The sequence below is a fragment of the Malus sylvestris genome, chromosome 5, assembly GCF_916048215.2.
Source record: "Malus sylvestris chromosome 5, drMalSylv7.2, whole genome shotgun sequence".
NCBI classification, from domain to species: Eukaryota; Viridiplantae; Streptophyta; class Magnoliopsida; order Rosales; family Rosaceae; genus Malus; species Malus sylvestris.
The window spans coordinates 32,922,822-32,944,177 of record NC_062264.1 but is presented as its reverse complement, the minus strand read 5'-3'; the positions used below and the strand labels follow the sequence as shown (position 1 = coordinate 32,944,177).

The 21,356-nt window shown below is 39.0% G+C and overlaps 2 protein-coding genes and 1 long non-coding RNA gene across 5 annotated transcripts; 2 read left to right on the top strand and 1 right to left on the bottom strand.

Moving 5' to 3' along the window:
- The first annotated feature begins 14,159 nt into the window (after nt 1–14,159).
- On the top strand, nt 14,160–15,590 carry LOC126621921 (histone H1-like). Its single transcript, XM_050290543.1, has 2 exons — nt 14,160–14,521; nt 14,642–15,590. Exons 1-2 carry the CDS (start codon nt 14,321–14,323, stop codon nt 15,332–15,334), a joined length of 894 nt encoding a protein of 297 aa, XP_050146500.1. The 5' UTR covers nt 14,160–14,320; the 3' UTR covers nt 15,335–15,590.
- A 1,699-nt stretch (nt 15,591–17,289) lies between these two features.
- Nucleotides 17,290–20,635, top strand: LOC126621922 (uncharacterized). 3 transcript variants are annotated; one of them, XR_007623224.1, is made up of 7 exons: nt 17,290–17,353; nt 17,534–17,649; nt 18,416–18,515; nt 18,597–18,966; nt 19,071–19,431; nt 19,960–20,099; nt 20,495–20,635. It is a non-coding gene; the product is annotated as an uncharacterized LOC126621922 (long non-coding RNA). The 3 variants fall into 3 exon arrangements; XR_007623223.1 differs by having other exon boundaries at nt 18,590–18,966; XR_007623225.1 differs by having other exon boundaries at nt 17,296–17,353; nt 17,455–17,649; nt 18,590–18,966.
- LOC126621920 (calmodulin calcium-dependent NAD kinase-like) lies at nt 17,800–21,257 on the bottom strand. The gene is made up of 8 exons (XM_050290542.1): nt 20,798–21,257; nt 20,480–20,703; nt 20,272–20,333; nt 19,935–20,156; nt 19,546–19,675; nt 18,908–19,230; nt 18,649–18,793; nt 17,800–18,298 (listed from the first exon to the last, which is right to left on the bottom strand). The coding sequence occupies exons 1-8, from the start codon at nt 21,102–21,104 to the stop codon at nt 18,059–18,061; spliced, it is 1,653 nt and encodes a 550-aa protein (XP_050146499.1). The 5' UTR covers nt 21,105–21,257; the 3' UTR covers nt 17,800–18,058.
- Between the last annotated feature and the right edge of the window lie 99 nt (nt 21,258–21,356).

The following is a 21,356-nucleotide window of genomic DNA, read 5'->3' as shown; positions in this document are numbered from 1 at the left end:
AAAGTCGTCGTGATGTTGGTGAGTCAAAAGTCGAAGCGCTCACATGCACCCAAAAGCATAGTCTGAAATATTGATAATATCGACGAAATATCAAGGATATTTCGGTTTTTTCGAATCACGGATATTTTAGAACATATCCATGTACATATCGTACAAATATCGACAATATCGACGATAATATCAGAAAATATCGATGTCGATAATTTCGCTCACACTTCAGCAATATTTTGTCAAAATGTCGGTGTAATATCGCTAAAATATCGAAAATATCGATGTAAAGGAAGGGAAAAAAAAGAAAAAAAAAAGGAAAAAAGGGAGGAAAAAGAAACACAAAGGGGATTTGAACCCTTCCCATTTTACTCCTCTAACACCGTAACCACCATATATCACTTATGTTTTAGTGATAATATGCTAAAATATTTATATTTATATGAGTGGCATGTTAACAATTACATGCAAAACTATTTTGGGGATTTATCATTTGATGAATACTTTTCATAATAAACTTACTCTACACATAGAGATAATGAAAATAGTGAAAATTTTGAACCTCATAGGAACGTTATGTGGTACTAAATCACTCATGTTTTTTACCATGCAATTTATAAAGTATAAAATATTTTAGTAAATCATTATATATAAATGATTATGATGTGTTTAATATTTTGTTTCATTAATTACTACATATTTTCTACACTCACAGTGTTTGCCAACTCGTTGTATAATCAACTTAAATCAGTTAAATCCATCATGTAATGCATGTCCTTCTAATTTTTTTTTGATAAACTAATAGATAATTGACTAAATAAACATTCTCCAAAGTTTCAATAAAAATTTCCAAGTTTTTCTTACAATTTTCGTGGTTTTTATTCAATTTTTATCGATATCAATAATATCCTGATATTTCCATCGAATTTTTCCTATTTTTGAACTAACGATATTTCCAATATCATCGATATTTTATATCGGTGGCAAAACAGTGGTAGGGCTTTTTAAAAAGACGAGGAGGGCATGAGGAGCACGTGGGGAAGAAATGAACGATGGCAGTCTTGGGGCCCATATTTGTCTCTCACTAACTGACACCGCTGACACTATCATCACCTAAGCTTGAAAGTTTCCCGCCGCGGAATCGTAGCACACCGCGCAGACTACAGGACAAATTCACGCGCAAACAGACTTTCTTTTTACGGCTTCAGTCCATCTTACATGCTCGCCTGCAGAAAATTAGTTGGGGAGCGTAGCCTTACCAAGTCATATTATTTCGAATTGGACTAATCCCAAATTAAGCTGAACCTTATTGGTTTAAACTAAGCAGAAAACTACTTGGATAACCTAGACTGGTATTGGACTAAAATATTTTTGTCTCAATATTTTTATTTTTATTTTGCTATGGAACTAGACTTTGTAATTTGTCACTATCCTACAAAACGTTGTTGTATTACCCCATTCCTCTCCCTTTTTACAAAAAACATCAATCACAAACTTTGCACATATCAAACTGATTCGAATTTCACCTCCAGGTTGTACACCTCTGTTTTGACGTCCATGGAGACCTTAAGCGGTTGGAGGCAGTTGGCGAAGAGGAGGAGGAATTCGACTTTAGAGAGGTCCGAATCTGTGTTCAGAAGTTCCGAGAGGGCGATTTTCAAGATGTTGAAAACCAGGCATCCCTTATGGGTGAACGAACTTGTCGAAGGGATTACTGGGCGCTAGTCGGATTGGATCAAAGAGAATTAGATCTCGGCGGAGCTGAAAGAGAAGAAAGCGAGGAGTGAGAGATGAGGAAGGGGAGGGGGAATTGGCGAGGGGGGAACGATGACAGCTCCGTTTGTGAAAACATAAAGTAGAGAGGCGGAAGGGAGTTAGTCCCCGCGAATCCCATGGTTCTCGACAGGTCTCACTAGCGAGGGAGTTAGTCCATGCGTGTTCCATTTAGTCTCATTTAGCTTAGTCTTTGCACTTAACAAATACATGATTACATTAATACGTAGTCCAGTCTAGTTTAATGAGAGTTAATGAGGTCAAACAAACGCACACCGAATGTCTCATGCTTGTATTAGAAGAGAAGAGAAGCTTTGCCTTGCGAGAAAAACTTGGACAAGGCAACTTGATCAGTTATGTGGTCAAAGACTATTACAAAGGATCAACTCCGTTGTGTTTGGATACCATTACCACCATATGGATACAACATGCATCACCAGACACGTAGTCATATCATGAAATTTAAACACAGAACAATATACTCAAGTGACAACTTTTCTCCGGCAAAACTTTATACCAATAAGGCATGTTTGGTAGGTTGGCTAGGGATTGGACAAGGCAACTCGTTGTGCGTCGGCTTCAGGCATTCACCTATCCCTCGCAACCTCACTATCAAGTATTCAAGGTACGAATTGAACTCTGAATCTCCCTCGACAACTCTTTTCACATGGGTTTTTTGAATTTCAGAAAGTTTTCTCTTCCCAAGGTTCAATTTTTGTTAATTTTAATTGTTTTCTCCTGATTTGGATGACTAAATTTTGAATCTTTTATTTTCCCCAAATCCACATGGAAATGGGTTTGTGGTTGTTTTATGGGAGTGGCATAAGGCAATGGCATCTGGTCAACTAAAAGCTTTTTTTTTTTTCAATGATTGATCAACAATAAGCAAGCGTATACGAGGTTGGAGGGTTCAGGAGTTGAAGTTGAGCACTTGCCTTTAGGTTTGATTTGCATCCCCTCCTTGTCGTTGTCCATATTCTTCTTTGTGAGTCAATGTAAATGTTTAAATCTTTTGAAAATAACATTACGTTATCCGATTTCATTTTCCGTTTCTTAAAACCCAAGTTCTGCTCAACAGGGATGTTGTTGCTACGTGATGATGAGTTTGTGGCTGTTGAAAGTGGTGTTATGCTCTCCGGTGAGCTGATTGTAGCTGTTTAGAGGTTTTGGTTGTATGGTTAGAACCTTATATTGGTTTTTCGGATGAGGAAAATACATGAAGGACAAATTTTAGCCAAATTAGTTGTTTGCATTAGGTTTTGAGGAATTCAAGTAAATTGTATATAGCTAGGACTTAGAAATCTGCACTTTTGGTTGTACATAGGCTCCCAATTTTTTGGGCAAAGGAAAGCAGGAAGAGAACACCAATGGTGGTGACGATGGAGAGTCCCTTCTTTGCGGTGGGAATCGACGGTCCATGTGCAACATTTAGCCTAGTTTATAAGATGAGGGGTTAAAATGCAGACCAAATGACATGGGGTTTGTTTAATTTTATCAAGTTTTGTACTGAGGTAAAACTCCCTCCCCATTTCACATAGTTCTAAATGCTGATTAGCATATATGTGTAAATAGGATTGTATATGGTTGTATATATGTAGTAATAGAATTGTAAACATTGTTGTAATTATGTGGAACTAGAGTTGTAAACCTGTGGTATTGCACGGGCTTTTTTGGCTCGTGATGTCTAAGATTGGGTTTCAAAACCCCTCTTATTTTGGATATAGATCCGAATCCATATCTGATCCATGAGACCCTTAACGCCATCAAACAATGAATATGCTTCATATCCAATTTAATTGGACTAATCCTACCTAATCAGGTCTACCAGAGGAGAGACCATAAGGATTGCGGCCTGAAGTTAAATTAGATTCCGAATTCACCGGACTAATTGTCCCAGCAGATGAATGGGTATCAATAGAACATGATTCAAAGCCCAGTCCAGTCCCATCCTAGCATGTCCAACACTCGAATGTTGTCCAAGGCTGACCCAATGGTCCTGGCCATTGTATATATAACGCCACCAATCTTCTCCGGTGCAATAAACTTGTTGTGGATGTTAGTCCTGACTGGCTCCGGCTTCTCATCCGAAGATGCCTCTCGCTTCTGTTTCAAGCGTAGAAATTAACAGATAGACGTAACCACACGTTTTGACAATAATTACGTCGATTGATACTTGAAAGAACATCATATTTGGACAACAATATTTTCCCCTGCAGTACTATCTTAGCTCACAAGAAAACTTTCTATCGTGTTGGTAGCCATACAAACGGCATGAAGTTAAACTTACAAGACAGATTAACGGTGGCAGTGCAAACTGAACGGAGTTCATGCAACCCAAGACGATGTTTCCAGCATCCACATGCCACATTATTATTAATTGAGGGCGTGCAGATCATGCCATGTCGAATTTTTAAAACAAGTAGCATCGACACAAATAGAGATGGGCAAATACCCATTGATTATGGATAACCGTGGTTACCTGCCCATTTAAATTAAACGGTTACGGTTATGGGTAACTGTTTAGATAAATAAATGGTTATGGGTATAACCGTTTACCCGCAAAATTTAAATGGGCGGTTATGGGTATTAACCGCGGTTATAAACGGGTAGTTGTTTACTTATTTATTTTATATATGTAAAATTAACACAAACCATGTTCTCGATCCAATAATACTTAGCACCCAATAAATTAGCAAGAAATTCATCGGTCATTCTCTCAATAACACTGCTACAGGAATGATGATTCTCATCATCAAGGAAATGACCAAATTAATTTAAATTCCTTGCGGGTAACCGTGAAACTGACTGAAATGCCTTGACAGAAATGTCTTCTAAACAATTTTTGTAACCGAATAAGACTTAGCAAATATTATATTTACCTTCATTGGTAACAGTTAAAAATATCGTCCGTAAACTATTATTTCAATTATTAGAATTGTATAAGGACTTAAAAAATTAAAATATGAGAATATATAATGAATATACCTATAACGGTGTTTAATTGTCAAAAAAAAAATTATGACAATTTTTTTTTAATTTTCAAGTTGTTAAAAAACATGTAGACGGGTGAAAAAGGGGTAATGGTAAAAAAAAAAGAAAAAAAAGAAAAACGGGTTAAAAAGGATAAATGGGTAAACGGGTATTAAACGGTTACGGTTAAATGGGTATGCGGTTATAAGTGTGGTTAACCATTTATAAACGGTTATGGGTATGAGTATAACCGTTTAGGCAATTACCCAACGGGTAAACGGTTATGCGGGTATGAGCATAAACAGTTATGGGTAAATAACCGTAGTTACCCGCCTACCATAACCGTTGCCCATCCCTAGACACAAAACAATGTCAATGCAAATAAAGAAGATGATACATGCTAACCAGATTAAACTCGAACAACGTGAAAGAATAACACACTTCTTATAATTATGATAAACAAACACATATAGAATTATCTTGACACTAGTGTTAGTGTTAGACGCGAATTCAACGAAAACATCACGCGTTGTCTGTGCCTACGGTGAATACCTTTGGAAATACAAGCCAATGCAGGGCTAAACCAAACCAAACCAAAGTATCTCCCATTTCCAAAAATCCATTACCCAAACATGAAATCAAGGGCTAATGTAGATGAACAGTCACTTCGAAATGGCATTGTCAAATTACATCACTTACCGCTGTGCGCAATTTATCGATCAATGCCATTGCCTTCTGCTTCATACAATGTTGAAATCCAACACAAAATGCACACGACAAATTTCATTTAGAGTTACTTATGTAGAGAACATTTCTACTCATAAGCGCTTCTAGTAAAAGTGTTTTCATTATAAACAAGCTCGCATTTTCATTAAAATTCAAGTGCTTCTTGAATAAGCATTTAATATCATCTCACAAGTACGTCTTGAAGAAGCATTTATTATCATCTCACATATACTTTTCTAGAAAGCGCTTCTATGATGAAGAAGCTCTTTTTGACATTTTATACCATACAGAGGCCTCCAGCGTTACAAAACGGCTTAGTCCTTGCAAAAACAATCTCAAACAAACATGCCCCTAAAATAATAAAGGAACTATTTGCTGATTTGAATAAAAGATTTTGAGAAAAATTGAGAATCCGACGGGCTGACTGCATTCTCAACATTATTTGCGCCTAGGGAGGAAATATGGGATCGTAATTTCTGGATTGCGGGTACGGCCAAAGTTCGACCGTTAGGTACTATTTGGTACGTGGGACGGGACGGGACGGAGCGGGACGAGCCGTTCCGTCCCATGTTTGGTGCGCCTAAAATCTGTGGAACGGGTTGTCCTATGGGACGAAATTTTGCTGATTTTTCGTTCCACCTCTTCCCCCTGGAACGACCCGTTCCACATCCGTGGAACACAAATTTATAACATTTTATGACAAAATTTCTCCTTATCTTTTTCAATATTTACATCATCTGTTCCGTCCTGTTCCGTCCCGTCTGCGTACCAAACGGTACCTTAATTACGTTACCGTCCACAAAAAGTTAAAAATTAAAAGAAGCAAATCACACTTTGAAGCAAAAAGTTCAGTGCATGTAGCAGTTTGGTCCTTGTATTTTAGAAATTTGACCAATACAACTTTTAATGCTACAAATTGCCCCACGTTGCCTCATTTTAAACTATTACTTAATAGCTATTTTCCGATCTAGGTCTCGTTTGGCAGTTTGGAATGTAATGACTATTTCAGTCGAATAAGATAAATAGTCATAGGATAGTACTGACTAAATTAATCAGAAGTTTGGTGTAATATCAGACTAATGACAATATTATTTATACGGTACTGAATATGAATTCAATGTAATTATCTAAAAACTCAAATAGTTTTCAAATCCTAATCTTCAATATAAAAAGCAAATTAAAAAGCCCCATTTGAAGCAAAATCTAATTAAAAAAAAGGCCCAGATGAAATTTTTCCTAATTTCCAAGTTCTATCATCATTCTCAGCCAAGATTTCAAAATAAACCCAAATCAGATCAGAAATAGCAGCAAAAAAATATCCCATTCAAATTCGATGGGGAGATCCCAATTCGAATTCTCAACCAAGATTCCAAAATAAACCCAGACCAAATCAGAAAATCCAATTCGAATTTGACTGTTGTGAATGAGAATGAAACTCTCTTTGTACGGTGCTTGGCGCAACGAGGAGAGAGCGATGAAGAGAGCAGCGACGGCGAAAGAAGACGATGAGGAGAATGGTGACAGCAAGAGAAGGCGATGGGAAGATCGACGACGGGGAGATCGACGTCGGCGATAGGAGACGACAATGAGAATGACGACAACAATATGAGACGACGGCGAGATGAGGTGTGGTGGAGAACGAAGTGCGAGAGAAAGGAAAAGGATTCAGACTAATAATCCACTCCTTTTGGAAAAAGGTTTATTCAGCAGGTGTATACCCTACTAAATAAGCAGACTGATTAAATTAAGGAAATTTTTATTTAAATCCATGCAACATCTTTTTACACCCAACTTAAAATTTTGAATGTTAATTGTTTATTTTACCCTATTGCATAATTACTATTAAGTACAAAATGAAATTAATAATAAAACTCAAATTTATCAATAAACTCAAACACTATAATTAAACCCTACGATCATTCTTTGTTTATCATACGTTCATTCTGCTAAAACCCTAATAGCTCTCATAGAGAAAAATAAATTTTATTGGATCTTGAAGATGATTAAAACATGGTTTTTCTTCTTGTAAAGACTATTGGTAAACTCTATTATCCGTTTAAGATTAAATCTCATTCTGCTTACTAAAACGTGAACGCGAAATTCGTTCAATTCAACCATCTTCCTCCGGCCCGGCTAACACAAGAAAGCTCTGATCGTCATCAAATGTGATTTTAATTTTGTTGATGCACAAAACCGGAGGGGTCTTGGAACAATGTAAATCCGACCGTGAATCTGCATGAAAGTAAATAACATAAGAAGTATCGTGGTTCACCCCAAGGTTTAAGCTATGTCCACACTGATATTGTATTTCTGAGGGAGAGAGAGCTCTGAATGAGCGTGAGAGCTTTGAGAGGATGAGGGAGCTTAAGGCCTAAGAATTGGCCTCTCCTAATTGTGAGGGTGATGAGTCCTTTTATAGAATAAGGGCTCCTCACTTATTATATATTTGCCCCTCCATTTATTACATAATTACATTTGAGTCCCTAGAGTATTTGTGCGAGATCTAAATACAGAGGCCCTAAGTATGGTATAAACAGTAGTCCCCCAAGTCTTCAGTCAAGAGAATCTTTTGGTTGGAGACTTGAAATTCAGTCCATGTGTGGGCCGAAGTAACTAGATGTCGTCGAGAACTGAATACTCGATATGAGGCGGCGCTCAATGTGAAATGAGGCTCAACTAGATGTAGTACATGTTGCGAGGCTGCTCGGCTTATGGCTTATGTTGCCTTGGTTAGCTCAGCTTGTGGTGTTTGAAGGTGAGGGAGTCCTTTTTATAGAATAAGGGTTTGCTCCTCAATACATAAATGATGGGCTAGAGTTGATGCTCGCGGCGAGGCGGTTGCTCAGTAGGCGGCGATGCTCTTTAATGATGGTGAGGGAGTCCCTTTTATAAAATAAGGGCTCGCTCCTTAATACATGAATAATGTGCTAGAGTTGATGCTCTCTAATGATGGTGAGGGAGTCCCTTTTATAGAATAAGGGCTCGCTCTCCAATACATGAATAATGTGTTAGAGTTGATGCTCTCTAATGATGGTGAGGGAGTCCCTTTTATAGAAAAAAGTAACTTATACGGGGTGGAATGCAATTACATTTACTTGATACACAATGTCCCTTCCAGCCTTTGATTTTCTATGACATTTAAACGCAAATCTACACAAAGGTTAATACCATTAACAAATTAAGGATGAAGATACGGGTGAATGATATTACATTCACAAATTATTCATCAGTAACTGCAGGAAGATAAAGAAAGTTTATTTAACAAATCATACCTCTTGATTGCAGAGTAACCACACCATGCATCCAATGCAAGAAATGACGTTCTTAGAGCACCCATTCCGACCGAAACTAGAGACATAATTTACGGAAGCAAAGAGACTCAAAACAGCACAACCACACCCATTTCTCCCAAACCTGCTTATAACGTTTTTCCATGAAACCACGTCCCTTTCCGGCATGCTTTCAAATAGCAAAACAGCACAACCCATTTCCCCATTCTTCCCAAACCCATCAATCATCGCATTCCACGCAACCGCACATGGTTCAGACATTTCCTCAAACACCTTATGCGCATCGCACAACTTACCAAGCTCGGCATAGAAGCTCACAAATGAGGTCTGTATAAAAGGGTCGCGCAAAGTGTATGGGACTCATCAAGGAGTCCAAATAAACCAAATCCTCGCGCGACGATGACGGAGTGCCGGCCGATTCGATTCCCCGCGGGTCTGACGATCTAGAGGCTGCCAAGCGGTAGATTCACGGTGGCGGGAAGATTTAGTAGGGGGAGAAGAGGCGTTGATGAAGTGATGGCTAACAAATGGAGCAGCAGCTCCTTTTCCTTCTTAGTCTTCTTCTTCGATTTCAATCTTACATATGACTAAAAAATTGAATGGGTGTAAAAATAAATCTACATACTGAATTAGGTTTATAGGGGTATATTAGGTATTAAATTTGGGTTTAAAGAGATCTTAATAGTTTAGTTAAAAATCAAATGGGTGAAAAGAGTAAATTGGGTGTAGAAATAGGTTAGATGGGTTTAAATAAAATTACCCTTAAATTAATTCGGCGACTATTTAATACGAGAGGACACCAAACGACTAGGTCCGTATTATTAGCCTTATCTGATCCCTTATACGATCTGGTAAACGAGGCCAAGTAATGGTTGGCTATCCATAAGTAGGAGAGATTTTTTAATGTGCCAGGAATATAAGGCTGTACGTCATCTGTTATTACACAAGTGGAGAGAAGTTTTCTTTTTCAAGTGTTCCTCCACTTGTATAATGACATATGGCTATGTGCCCATATTGCGGGTACACTAAAAAATCTCTCATAAGAAAGATGGAGTAAGTAATTTAGACTAAGTAATATTTTTCTGAACAAACGATATTATTTACACTAAGAAGGAAGGGAGTGGGTTTAGCCTCACAGTAAGCTAGCAGTAATGTTGTTCAAATTTGTCTTTGGCGAAAATCGAACCTAGAACTTCTCACTTATAAGTAAAGAGGAATATTATTATACCATGCTACTAAGTGGCAATTGAGACTAGATAATTGTATAGGGGAAATCATTGTAAATTGATTTAAGAACATAATGATGATTTTACTGTAAGCAAACATTATTATCCATTTTAACAATTGACGGCCATCTTAACAAACAATAATAACCATAGTAATGAGAAATTGGGAAAAGGATCCCCCCGGATCCTTTTTTCTGGGAATCCTAGGGATCTCGTGATCGTGACCGTGCATCGTATATTGTGCGGTCGGAAATCATTTCAAAATTTAAAATTTAAAATTAAATATAAATAGTACCTAACGAAAACTGACCGCATGATATACGATAAGCAATCACGATCACGAGATCTCTAGGATATCCAGGAAAAGGATCCGGCGAGGATCATTTCCGAGAAATTGGTCTAGATGATAATTTTTCTAATTAAAAAATGATTCTCTTTTTAGGCACGTCGTCGATATTTAATTGTTTTGTTGTCAATATTTGATTCAATTGTCCACTAATATCCAAACAAGTGTTTTTTTTATGGAAAATAATTAAGTTATATATTTCATTTGCTATGCTCAAGGCGGTAGCACTAGCAACCAATATAACCAACTAGCAATTGGTATGGTATTCCTTGAACATTCCTTTTATAGAGTTCTAAGTTCGAATTAACACCTGACCACAATTAAAATCTTATCTTTAAAATTTGTGAAATTGCATAGACTTATTTGTAAGGTACTTAGAATCTGAAATTGATGCTTAGTTTATCACGGATTCATTGTCTTCGGTGGATTTAAAATTCTAAATCATTGTTTACTAACCAACTACATCTATTTGTCACCATTAACAATTTGGGTTAGTTCATTACATCTTATCCGTCAAATCTGGCGATGACAAAGAGAGATGGTGCCACTTCAAAGAGATGACAAAGGTACGTGTTGCAATTGAACTCCATAGATGTGATAATGAGAACGGGAGACGAGTCTTTAGAAGGCTAAAGTTTCTTTAAAAATGTTATTATCTAGTGTCTATATATGACATCTATTAATTCACATGTTACGAGTCTAGTATTCATTTAAGAGAAAAAAAGGGAACTTTAACGAAAAGCACCCGGTATTGTTCACTTTAACGAAAAACCACATTTTTACACTAAAAAGTCAATCCTGGTACTATTCACTTTACCCTTTATTTTGTCCTTATCATTAAAACTCAGAGTTTTCAAGCCCTTTTCATTAGTTTTCCTGGAAAAAAAATGAATCAACTAAGTGCTAAGTCAAAAATAAAAGAGTTGACTTGTTAACAAAAAGACTTGACAATTAGATAATATGATCCATAAAAAAAGATAGATATATGGGGAAATTGTGTAATATTATGTTATGAATAATTTAAAAATATAAGGGCTCGTTTGGTCCGCAGAGTGAACTTCTAAATATCTCATATTCATTTATTTGGTGGGAGTGAAGGATCCTTAGTCTGGTATTAAAGCCCAGCAATGTGAAAGAGAAAAATTCAAGGTATGTGGGAACAAACTACTACACCAAACTAATAAATGATACGATAGTGTTTCGTGTATGTATTTTTATATAGATTCACCGCGAGTCTTAATAAATTTCAACATGAACAATATTTCAATGTTACATCTCACATCACTTTCATGGAAAGTTGAAAAATATCATATTTGCTCATAATCGCTTTTGATAGAAGCTCTATATGTTGTCACACTAGAAGCGCTTTTAGCCTTTTACCCAATCTAAAAGCAGTCCCAAGCCAAGCATCCTTCAACAACCAAAACCTGAGATACTTTTTTGGTGTCTCTAGTACTTATGTTGATGGTTTATCACCTTGAAAATTGGTAAACTCCCAGTTGTGGGAGGCGAGTGTTGGCATGAATCTTGCAACACATCCTAATTTGCAAGGATTTGTCATATCTTTAAGATTTTAGTCAACTTTAGGATCAAACTAAATGGACTCTAGGCATATATATTCCCACAAAGTTTGAATCCTCCACTATATTTTTTTGGTTTTGGAATCGTGCTTATGTCTAAAGCTACATCGTTTCAGACTTTTATTTACCTATCTTTCTGATATAAATCTTAAACACGAAAAACCTTAATTCAAAATGCTTAACACCCGTAAACCCCGAAGACACAATAACAAACTAGAATTTGTGCTGGATTGAAGTCCAACTTGATAATCAAACAGATTGGTACATTATTCCTTGAATAATTCAAGTTGTTATGTAATTAGTTGTTTAAGAAGGAAATGGGAGGACTAGGTCGACTTAGATAATATCAAAATCTGTACGTGTATTAGTTAGTAAGAAAACTACATAATTCGATCAAGGCACCCGTTGGTTTCGTCCGCTGCACAAAACAAGGGAAGAACCAGCTAGTAACTTTCACAAGTTAAAGTTGAAAGTTGGTGTTTGTACATTTTTTACCATGCTTGGCTGAGGCAGATGCAGGAACACAAGTATGTATACGAAAGAAGCAGATGCAGGAACACAAGTATGTATACGAAAGAGCTAAGGTTCCTTTGATGCGAGGAAACTGAGGGCCCGTTTGGTAGCGGAATGCATTGGATTGTTTCGAGTTACCAAAATGATAGATTGTAACAAAAGGAAGACGTTCGTGTGAGAAGTCCGAGTCACTTGGCTGCAAGGCCATGATGCAAATTTCCAGTATTTGTTAGCTAATTCATGTATGCGTCCAACTGAATGTCGTAATACAGGCAACATAATAATCTATATGCGTATGGTAAGCAAAGGAAACACGAAAATTCAATCAATCAAAGCCACCCGTTAATTCAACGCTGCACAAAATCTGGGAAGAACAAGCTAGTAACTTTCACAAGTTTTAAGTTGAAAGCAGGTGCATTATCTGCATTTGTACCACGGTTGGTTGAAGCAGATGCAGGAAACAATTATGTACATGAAAGAGCTAACATCCATCCGGCGCGAGGAATCTGAGGTCCCGTTTGGTTGGCGGAATGTAATGGATAATTTCGTGGTACCAAAACGACATACCTATGACAACCGAAGATTATGTTGTTCTTGTGTATGGTCCAAGTCACTTCACTGCACCGAAATTTCCAGTATTAGTTTCTTAATTTACAGATGAATTTAATTGTATTACGAGTTTTGATGCAACATATGTAAGAGGTTCTGGAAAATATAAGGTGCAGCAAAAGCTGCTAGCAACTTCTGGGTATGTAAACCCTTTTGATAGGTGCAATTAGCAATCCAGTGAGTGAGATAAGCAAAAAACTAAGAACTATTGTTTACCTACTACATATTTTACATCAAAATTTGCTTTAATCTGGGGTAAAAATACAGTGTTGTCCTCAGTTTTTGAAGGTATAAAAGGATAAGAAAGAAGTCGACCATGCCAGGTTACATAAGTTGCAAGTGGCATATGTGTCAATGTTCTACATGCTAGAGGAACATATGTACTTAATTCTAAATCAACCCAATGACCATTTGATTTGGATTTCACTTGGATTTATGTTCCAAGATCACTTTTGATGTCACTGATCGTATAGATTTAGTGCTAATTTGTTAGGTCATTTGATTTTTTTACAAATAGGATACTTACCACATGTAATATGTCACACCTTTGCACAAAGAGTAAAACTTTTGTGCAACTTCATCCATGTTCCGATCCACTTTTCTACACCCGAATCTGCTCAGATTTTTGTGATTCTTGAACCGGCGCGTTCCTTAACTACGTATGTATCGGGTGTGGTGAAAAAATCCTGGTTCGGTTCGGAGCATTCTTCGAAAATCGCTCGAGATGACAATAACATCATTATAAACCCTAATCCTGACCATTGGGGCTTCAAATCCGAATAAATCCCAAACCCGTAATCGGAAAAACACGAAAAAACACTCGTCGGAAAGCTAAGATAGTTTCCTACAAGGTGAAAAAGATTTCACTCAAATCCATCAAGTGAATCTCAACTTGTGATCAAATCAGTTGAGCACAAAAGCACACCCAAAGCAAGAATGAACACCTCATTTTCCAAACCCAGCCATTTACACCTCTCCCACCCGGAGCATCCACAACCGTCCACAACGGTTCATCCAAAGGCCCACATTCAAACTTCCTCAAAGGCAGCGATCCGCGTGCTGGGGCACTCCACCAATCAGCGCTCAGCTTTGGGATATCGTCCCTCACGCACTTGACTATTTAAACCGTCCAATTTCCGTCATCTTCTCACACAACGAAACTACCTGTGAATCAACACACGCACATTGCTGGTCGATCCAGATCTCTCTCTCTCTTCCCTCTTTGAAATTTCAGTCCTCCTCCCCCTTCCCCTTCCCCTCCATTTCCAAACCCTAACCCTAGCTTTTGAATTCGATAGCATGGCGACCGAAGAAACAACCGTGGCCGTCGCGATCGAGACGGTCGAGAATCCTCCTCCCGAGCCGGTCACCGCCGAGACGGCGGACGACAAACCGGCAGACAATCCCGGTAAGCCCAGCAAGGCCAAGGAGCCCAAAGCGAAGAAGGCACCTGCTCCGAGGAAGCCGAGAGCCGCTCCCGCTCACCCTCCGTACGAAGAGGTAACGCATTTTCTGGAATTTTCTAGAATTCGAATCCTCAATTTCTCGATTCGTGTGCTGCAAGTTTTGGGAATTTAGGGTTTACGATCTGATTTTTCCGGTTCGATTTTGTCTCTGCAGATGGTTAAGGACGCGATTGTGACTTTGAAGGAAAGGACTGGTTCGAGCCAGTACGCGATCACTAAGTTCATCGAGGAGAAGCACAAGCAGCTGCCGCCCAACTTCAAGAAGCTTCTGCTCTTCCATTTGAAGAAGCTTGTGAGTTCTGATAAGATCGTTAAGATCAAAAACTCCTACAAGATCCCGCCTGTGAGGTCCTCGGCGCCGAAGCCTGCTTCTCCGGTGAAGAAGAAGCCGGCCGCTAAGCCCAAGGCAAAAGCTCCTGCTGCGAAGCCTAAGGGAGGGAAAAAGCCAGCTTCCAAAGCTCCGGCCAAGCCAAAGGCTGCTGCCGCCAAGCCTAAGGCGAAACCGAAGGCAAAGCCCGCAGCTAAGCCAAAAGCTGCTGCTCCGAAGCCCAAAGCGGCTGCTCCGGTTAAGTCTAAGCCTGCTGCCAAGCCTAAACCCGCCGCCAAGCCTAAACCCGCGGCCGCCAAGCCAAAAGCTGCTGCTGCCAAGCCCAAGGCGGCTGCTCCGAAGCCGAAGCCAAAGGAGAAGCCAGCCAAGGTGTCGAGGACGCTGACGAGGTCGTCTCCCGGAAGGAAAGCTCCGACCCCCCGGCCTGCCCCTAAGAAAGCGTCGGCTCCGAAGAAGGCTCCTGCGCGGAGCGTGAAGTCGCCGGCGAGGAAAGCTCCAGCTCGCAGAGGAAGGAAGTGAGAGAGTTTAGAGAGGAAGAGAGTCTAGTTGGTCTGTAGGGGTAGTCTTGTAAATCTCTCCGTCTCTGCAGTTATAAAAAAGGAATATAAAATCCGGAATTTATTTTATATTTTCCATTTTCGAGTAATTTTGTGCCTGAAGATCGGTCTGTTTATTTTTGTCTAGGGTTTTGTGGGGGAGAGTTTGGGATCGGATTGTAACAAAGTACAGTACATTTGAGTTGATGAATTAGAGAAGAGGAAGAGTTATCGTGTTCCCCCCTGCGCATTTTAGCATTATTCTGCATATTCCAATCGCGTGAACGATCCAAAAAGGAAGCGACGACGTTTCATAGACGCTAGCCTGCTTCTTTTCCAAGCTTGGTAAACTCCCAAACCATCTGCGTGCGTAGATTTCAATTCAAACTTATGGAAATTTAGAAAAAACCCCAATGCTCATAACAATATTAGGTTAAAGTAATTTAGTCTTCGGTTTTCATTACTTGTGTTTGGTTCCTCTTCCCAATTTCGATTGTTCGTTAACTGTTTTTGGGTCTCGGCTCCTCTAATATCGCATGTATATAAAAAATCAGGCAATGTAGGTTTACATGGAAACAGATATCGGCAAAGTAGACGTGTAAGCCCCGTCGATAAGATGGTAGAAACAAATCCGGCAAGAGAAATGTTTTGATATGTGGCCGAGATAGGCAAGAGAAATCTTTGATATATGGCTGAGATTCGGAGATAAATGATGTGAATAAGTAGGGTTCGGGAGTCAGTGCTACATCGTAGACATGGAACAGGTTCATTACACGAGAGGATTGTTGGATCATACTGGAAATACAACTACTGAATCAAATCATACCCGATTTTACTATCAAATCATACCCGATTGTTAGAATGTAGGGATGCGAGATCAGAAAAGAAAGTACTGAGAGCCGGTGTTCATTTTACTATCACCTATTTGCTCTGATTTTGGCAACTCTTGGATGTAATAGATTTATTTTCGATCATGGTAGTGACTTGAAATGAGCAGAATACATAGCTTCCTTACTGATTATGATACTATTAGCCCAACAAGTTGAGATGCGCAAAACATGAAACGCGTTTAGTGTGAGCTGAGCATTACCTTGCCTGCCTGCTACACCAGGTGATAAATTACAAAGATTTAGCCTGAGGAGGGATTATAACCTAGATGTGAATCTCCTAGGAGGTTTCCATTTCTTATATGCTGTTTCTGGTAATTTATTTCTTAAAACTCTGTTCCAGTCTCCATGTTGTTTTCAGTTGCCTTTTCTGGTCCATGTTTCCCTTGTCTGCTTATTGTTCCATTTTCAGCATCGTGGTTACATTTATATACTTGTGAATGTAATGCCATGCAAAAATTACATTCTTTCGTTATTCTGTTTGCTCACCTTACACAACTGAAACTTAGGTTAAAGAAATCGTTCTATCTAGGAACCAGGAGTTTCTACCCCGAACTTAGGCTATTCTTATATCTATGCTAGTTTCAACTACAACAAACGCTTGATAGTTAGATCCCAGGTTTGTAAATTACACAAAACCTAGAGCAACTGGAGAACTTGTTTGGTGGAAATAAGATTTTGAGCAACTTGAGATGAGAAACACTGAGAATCGTTAAAGGATTGCATCAACGTTTGGCATTAAGTTGTTGGATGCACTTCATGTGCATATGTGGATATGTTCTTATGCTGCCGGATTCACAAGCTACTCAAGAGATGTGAAAGGAACCGTTGGACTTATGAAACAACAATGCCAAAGGAAAGAGTTGTTGCTGATGAGTCGACGACCAAGGAGTAGAGAAACACAGGCAGGCATGTCTTTTACCATTTTTTTTCTTTAAAGGTTAACCATGTTTACTACTGATCTTGTCTTGAGAGATCTCTGTCTTCCCCTCTCATTTATGTATCATTTTCTCCCCTTTTTATTTCCTAACTTTTATTTACCTGACGGAGTGCAGGTTTTCAACCTCAATCCCAGGCTAAGCATCTCATGTAGCTGACTGATATCAGGCAGGCAGGTATTCATTCTTTGTCATCTATACGTTGATTTTTTGCTTTGACGCTTTAGATGCATGGTCCTAGCTTAGAAAATCTCTTTTATTCCTATGACTCGTGATAGAGTGGAGAAAGAATCAGCGCAACAAAAAGTAATGAACAATGGCTCAGAAGATATGAATGTTTTTGGTCTTTCTCCTCAGGTGTTCGTTGTGTAATGTTTAAGTCAAGTTGGTTCCCCAGTGTCAACTCCATAATACCGTCTGGAGTGGAATTTATTTGGCAGTGAGCTGGGGATCTGTGGATATAACCAAGACAGGTAATATTTGGCAGTTACATAGTTGTAGATTATACAGGATATATATTACCGGATGAATGCTTAACTCTTAACTGGTATTCCGGGACTTGCCATTCTGTATTGTTCGTTTGACCTAATGAAGTTCATACAACGAAAATAATTCAGTTATCAATCTCAGAAATATATGCCTATGACCATTGACTAAGATAAGTTCGAATTTGAACATTCATATCTTCAGTTTCTGTATATCTTAGGAGTAAACTCCTCACTTTTGGTACAACACAGACAAAAAGCTCCTCATCTTTGGTACAACGCAGAGAAAATATTCATTGGTTGCAAATATGGAAAACTTCCGATGCTTTGTCCAGTCTCTGTCTTCTGAGCTGTGAAGATAAGAGGTTTAATACGCTACTTGGCTGGTTCCATTGTTTTAGTGTTTCAATCTTTCAACTTTCTGGATGGAGTACTTGAGCTCCTTTTGAATGTTTAATCTTGAAGGCGATAAGACAATGTCCTTCCAGACTGACCCGGTTTTACAAGCTGGGTTAGGGTGCTTGTAAAGTTCGTATATGGAATTTGCCATGTCATTTAACCTGCCCACCCTTTTTAAGCAGTCGATTTCGTCTGGATCCACAAGCAATGTTCTGTCTTTGTCTTTCCATCCTATCAACTTCACAAAAATTACTATCTTAGTATCACGTTTTTGATGTTTAGACTGCTATATAAGCGCACTATCTTTAATATACATGATTGACTAATTATATCATTCTATACATCTTGAGTTCAGGTGTTGGGCCAGGCTCATCAGACATGTTTTAAGGTTCAGGGTGCAACGGCTATGTTTTCCGAGGCTAGGAGACATAAAAATCTAAGCCATCAAAGGAAACGTAAGTTTGTACTGTTATGTTATCTGAACTTTAACCAAGAAAGTTCTTCCTTATTGAGCTTGGTTATGTGAAAGTCTGCAGGTTCGTTGTACTGGAAAGGAAGATATACGAAAAGAAGGGATAGCAGGCGTACCTTAGGCGGGCCTTCCAATGTATTCGTGCAATATAGTCTCGCGTTGTCAACCAGTTGGCAATATGTTAGAAATGAATTTGCAAATCTCTTGTGGGATTTCAATTGTGAATTTACTCGCACTGCTCTTCTAACCATGATAGCTCTCCTGTTGTCATTGAGAATGTCCACTTTCATGCATCAATGTTTTTCTGACTACAATTTGAGAGTGAAAAGAAGAAAAATGTAAGAAAAATGAGGTATCTTTGACTAGTATTGTTACCTTATGCCTCTTATAACAGCTAGATAAGCGTCGCACACGACTCCAACGAGCTCTATCCTGTATGGTTTTCTCTTTCTGCCTCCTACTTGTACTGGTTCTTCATCATCAAGTCGTTCCCAATAGTTTTCAGTGACAGTTCCATCCTCATTCACCCTGTAACCAGGTCCCATGCGGTAGCGGCGGCGATGAACATTTCTGGCCATTGTTATCGTCTGCACAACAAAGGGTGCCCAAGAGAGTGTGCCGTCCATGATGACATCCCGCCCTTCATTAAGCGCTGTGACGAGGAGGGATGATGCTGCGTCTGTAGATGATTGGTGTACCTGTTTAGTATAGTTTTATCAGTTTTTGAGTAAATTCTGCATGTTGAGTTCATCTAAAGTTTCACTGCAGCATTCTAATCGAGACAGGAAAAGGAGACGCAGAAAGTAGAGAGTATAATTGGACAGTTTTCTTAGTTGTGAAGGATCAACTCTTCATCCAGATCAAGGATAGAGATGCACTGTAATCAGCTGCCCCTTCAGGTAATATAACTCAGCCATAAAAGGCTATGCAACGAATACTTCTATATGGCATGCTGCGAAGTTAGAGAGAGAGAGAGAGAGAGAGAGAGAGAGAGAGAGTTGATATATATATACCAGTTCCGCTGTTTGAAGCATGTCATCATGATGGCCTCTGGAGCTGAGAGCTCTGTATATGACATCTGATTCTTTGAAGGCATCTGCCTCAATCACTACTGCATTCCCCGCTGCTCCAGCCCAGAACGGTCTGTAACACATTTCATCCATAAAGATTGCGTTAGCTTCTCACCGCTTTAATTTTCGTTTTCTTTTCAGTCAAACATAAAATGATTTTTTCTTTGGCCTAACTATGACGGCTGAATTTGGAAATATTACTTCTCAGTAATTCGTTATGCTTCTGATGTCCTTGATAATATGATTAGTTTAGTAATGGTTATGATCCAAATATAGAATGAGGCTTCAAAGCTGTTCCAAAAGAAGTTGGTTTTATGTAGAATTTTCCTTACTCTTTGAGAATGTCCTTTAACACAGTGCTCTTCCCTGCTCCCATTCCACCTCCCATGAGGAGTAGGACCGGACTTCTATCTGCGTGAGCCACCGGAGCCATCACCTCTGTACACGTCGAGTCATCTGGCGCTGCGAGTCCCATTGCCTTCATCTCCTCCACTAAGGTAGTGAAAACTCTAGCCACCTTCAAACTTTTCGTCACTCTCTCGAATCTCTGTTCTCTATATCATAATTGTGGTTAATTAGTATTCCTAGAAACTTCAATTTTAGCATATCAATTGTCATTCTTATTAACGCGCGCACACGCACTACCAAAAAAAAAAAAAAAATTCCCACCTGGTTGCTGCCATGACAATGTTCTTGAGCTTCTTTCTAGGCTCACCATCACTGCTCAAGATCTGAAATTTCATAAATTGTTGTTAGTTTCGGCTTCACGGAGAAATATATCACAGGGATTCTACGTTGTATGGCTAAATTACGAAAAAAATGCATCACGAACACATTCACATTATCATTCATATATTTTGTTGTTGATCCTAATCACCTGAGTAATCATCAGGTCAGCTTGGCTCCAGTGAAATGCAAAATAACTGAGAATGCATCTCTCAAACTCCTCGACAAGTTTCACGAAGAGCGAATCTGCATCCGGTTCACTAGCAAAGAAGTTGTAGATGTCCTCCTCAAACCCCTCAAATTTTCTAATGTATTCAGTGGCTAACTTGCAGAGCTGCGGACATTCTCTTCTGTCTTTAAATCCCAGCTGCCTAGCTGCACCCACAACCCCGAAAACATTCAACCACAAAACACACCTTGCGGATCACAAAGGCCATGAAAAACAAGCGGACGATCACGTAATCATTACCTACGTAGTGGGGAAACCTCTCGAGCTTCTGATGAACGCGGACTGAGTCGGAAACCTTGAGGCGGGGGACGATCTTGTGATCCTTGTGCTTTCGGAGGCGGTAATGAAGGGCGGCGGCGACGACGATGCCGATGGAGGAGGCTACAAGGATGTGAGAGAAGGTGTGATCCGAAGAAAAGGGAGAGGTGACGGGGAATGAAAAAGGAGAGAGGTTTTTGGATGGAGGGTGGAAGCAAAGAGCGACGGAAGAGGCCAATATCAAGAGGGTGACTAGTTTTGTTCCATGATATTTCATATCTTTCTGCATGTCTCTTACAAATTCCAGGAAAATTGCTAAGATTTGAAGAAAGAATCTATGAATATTTTTATTTATTTATTTTTTATTCTTTTTTGTTTTGTTTTTGTTTGATTTGGATTGTGAAAGAAAGAGAATTTGGGATTTGCGTCTGGTTTTTGTGAGTGCGGGTTAATCGTGATAGTTTGTTGTTATTGAGTGGTGACACGTGTATATTAAATTAACTTTTTAGGCAAACAATGATAATGTTATTCTATGGAATCA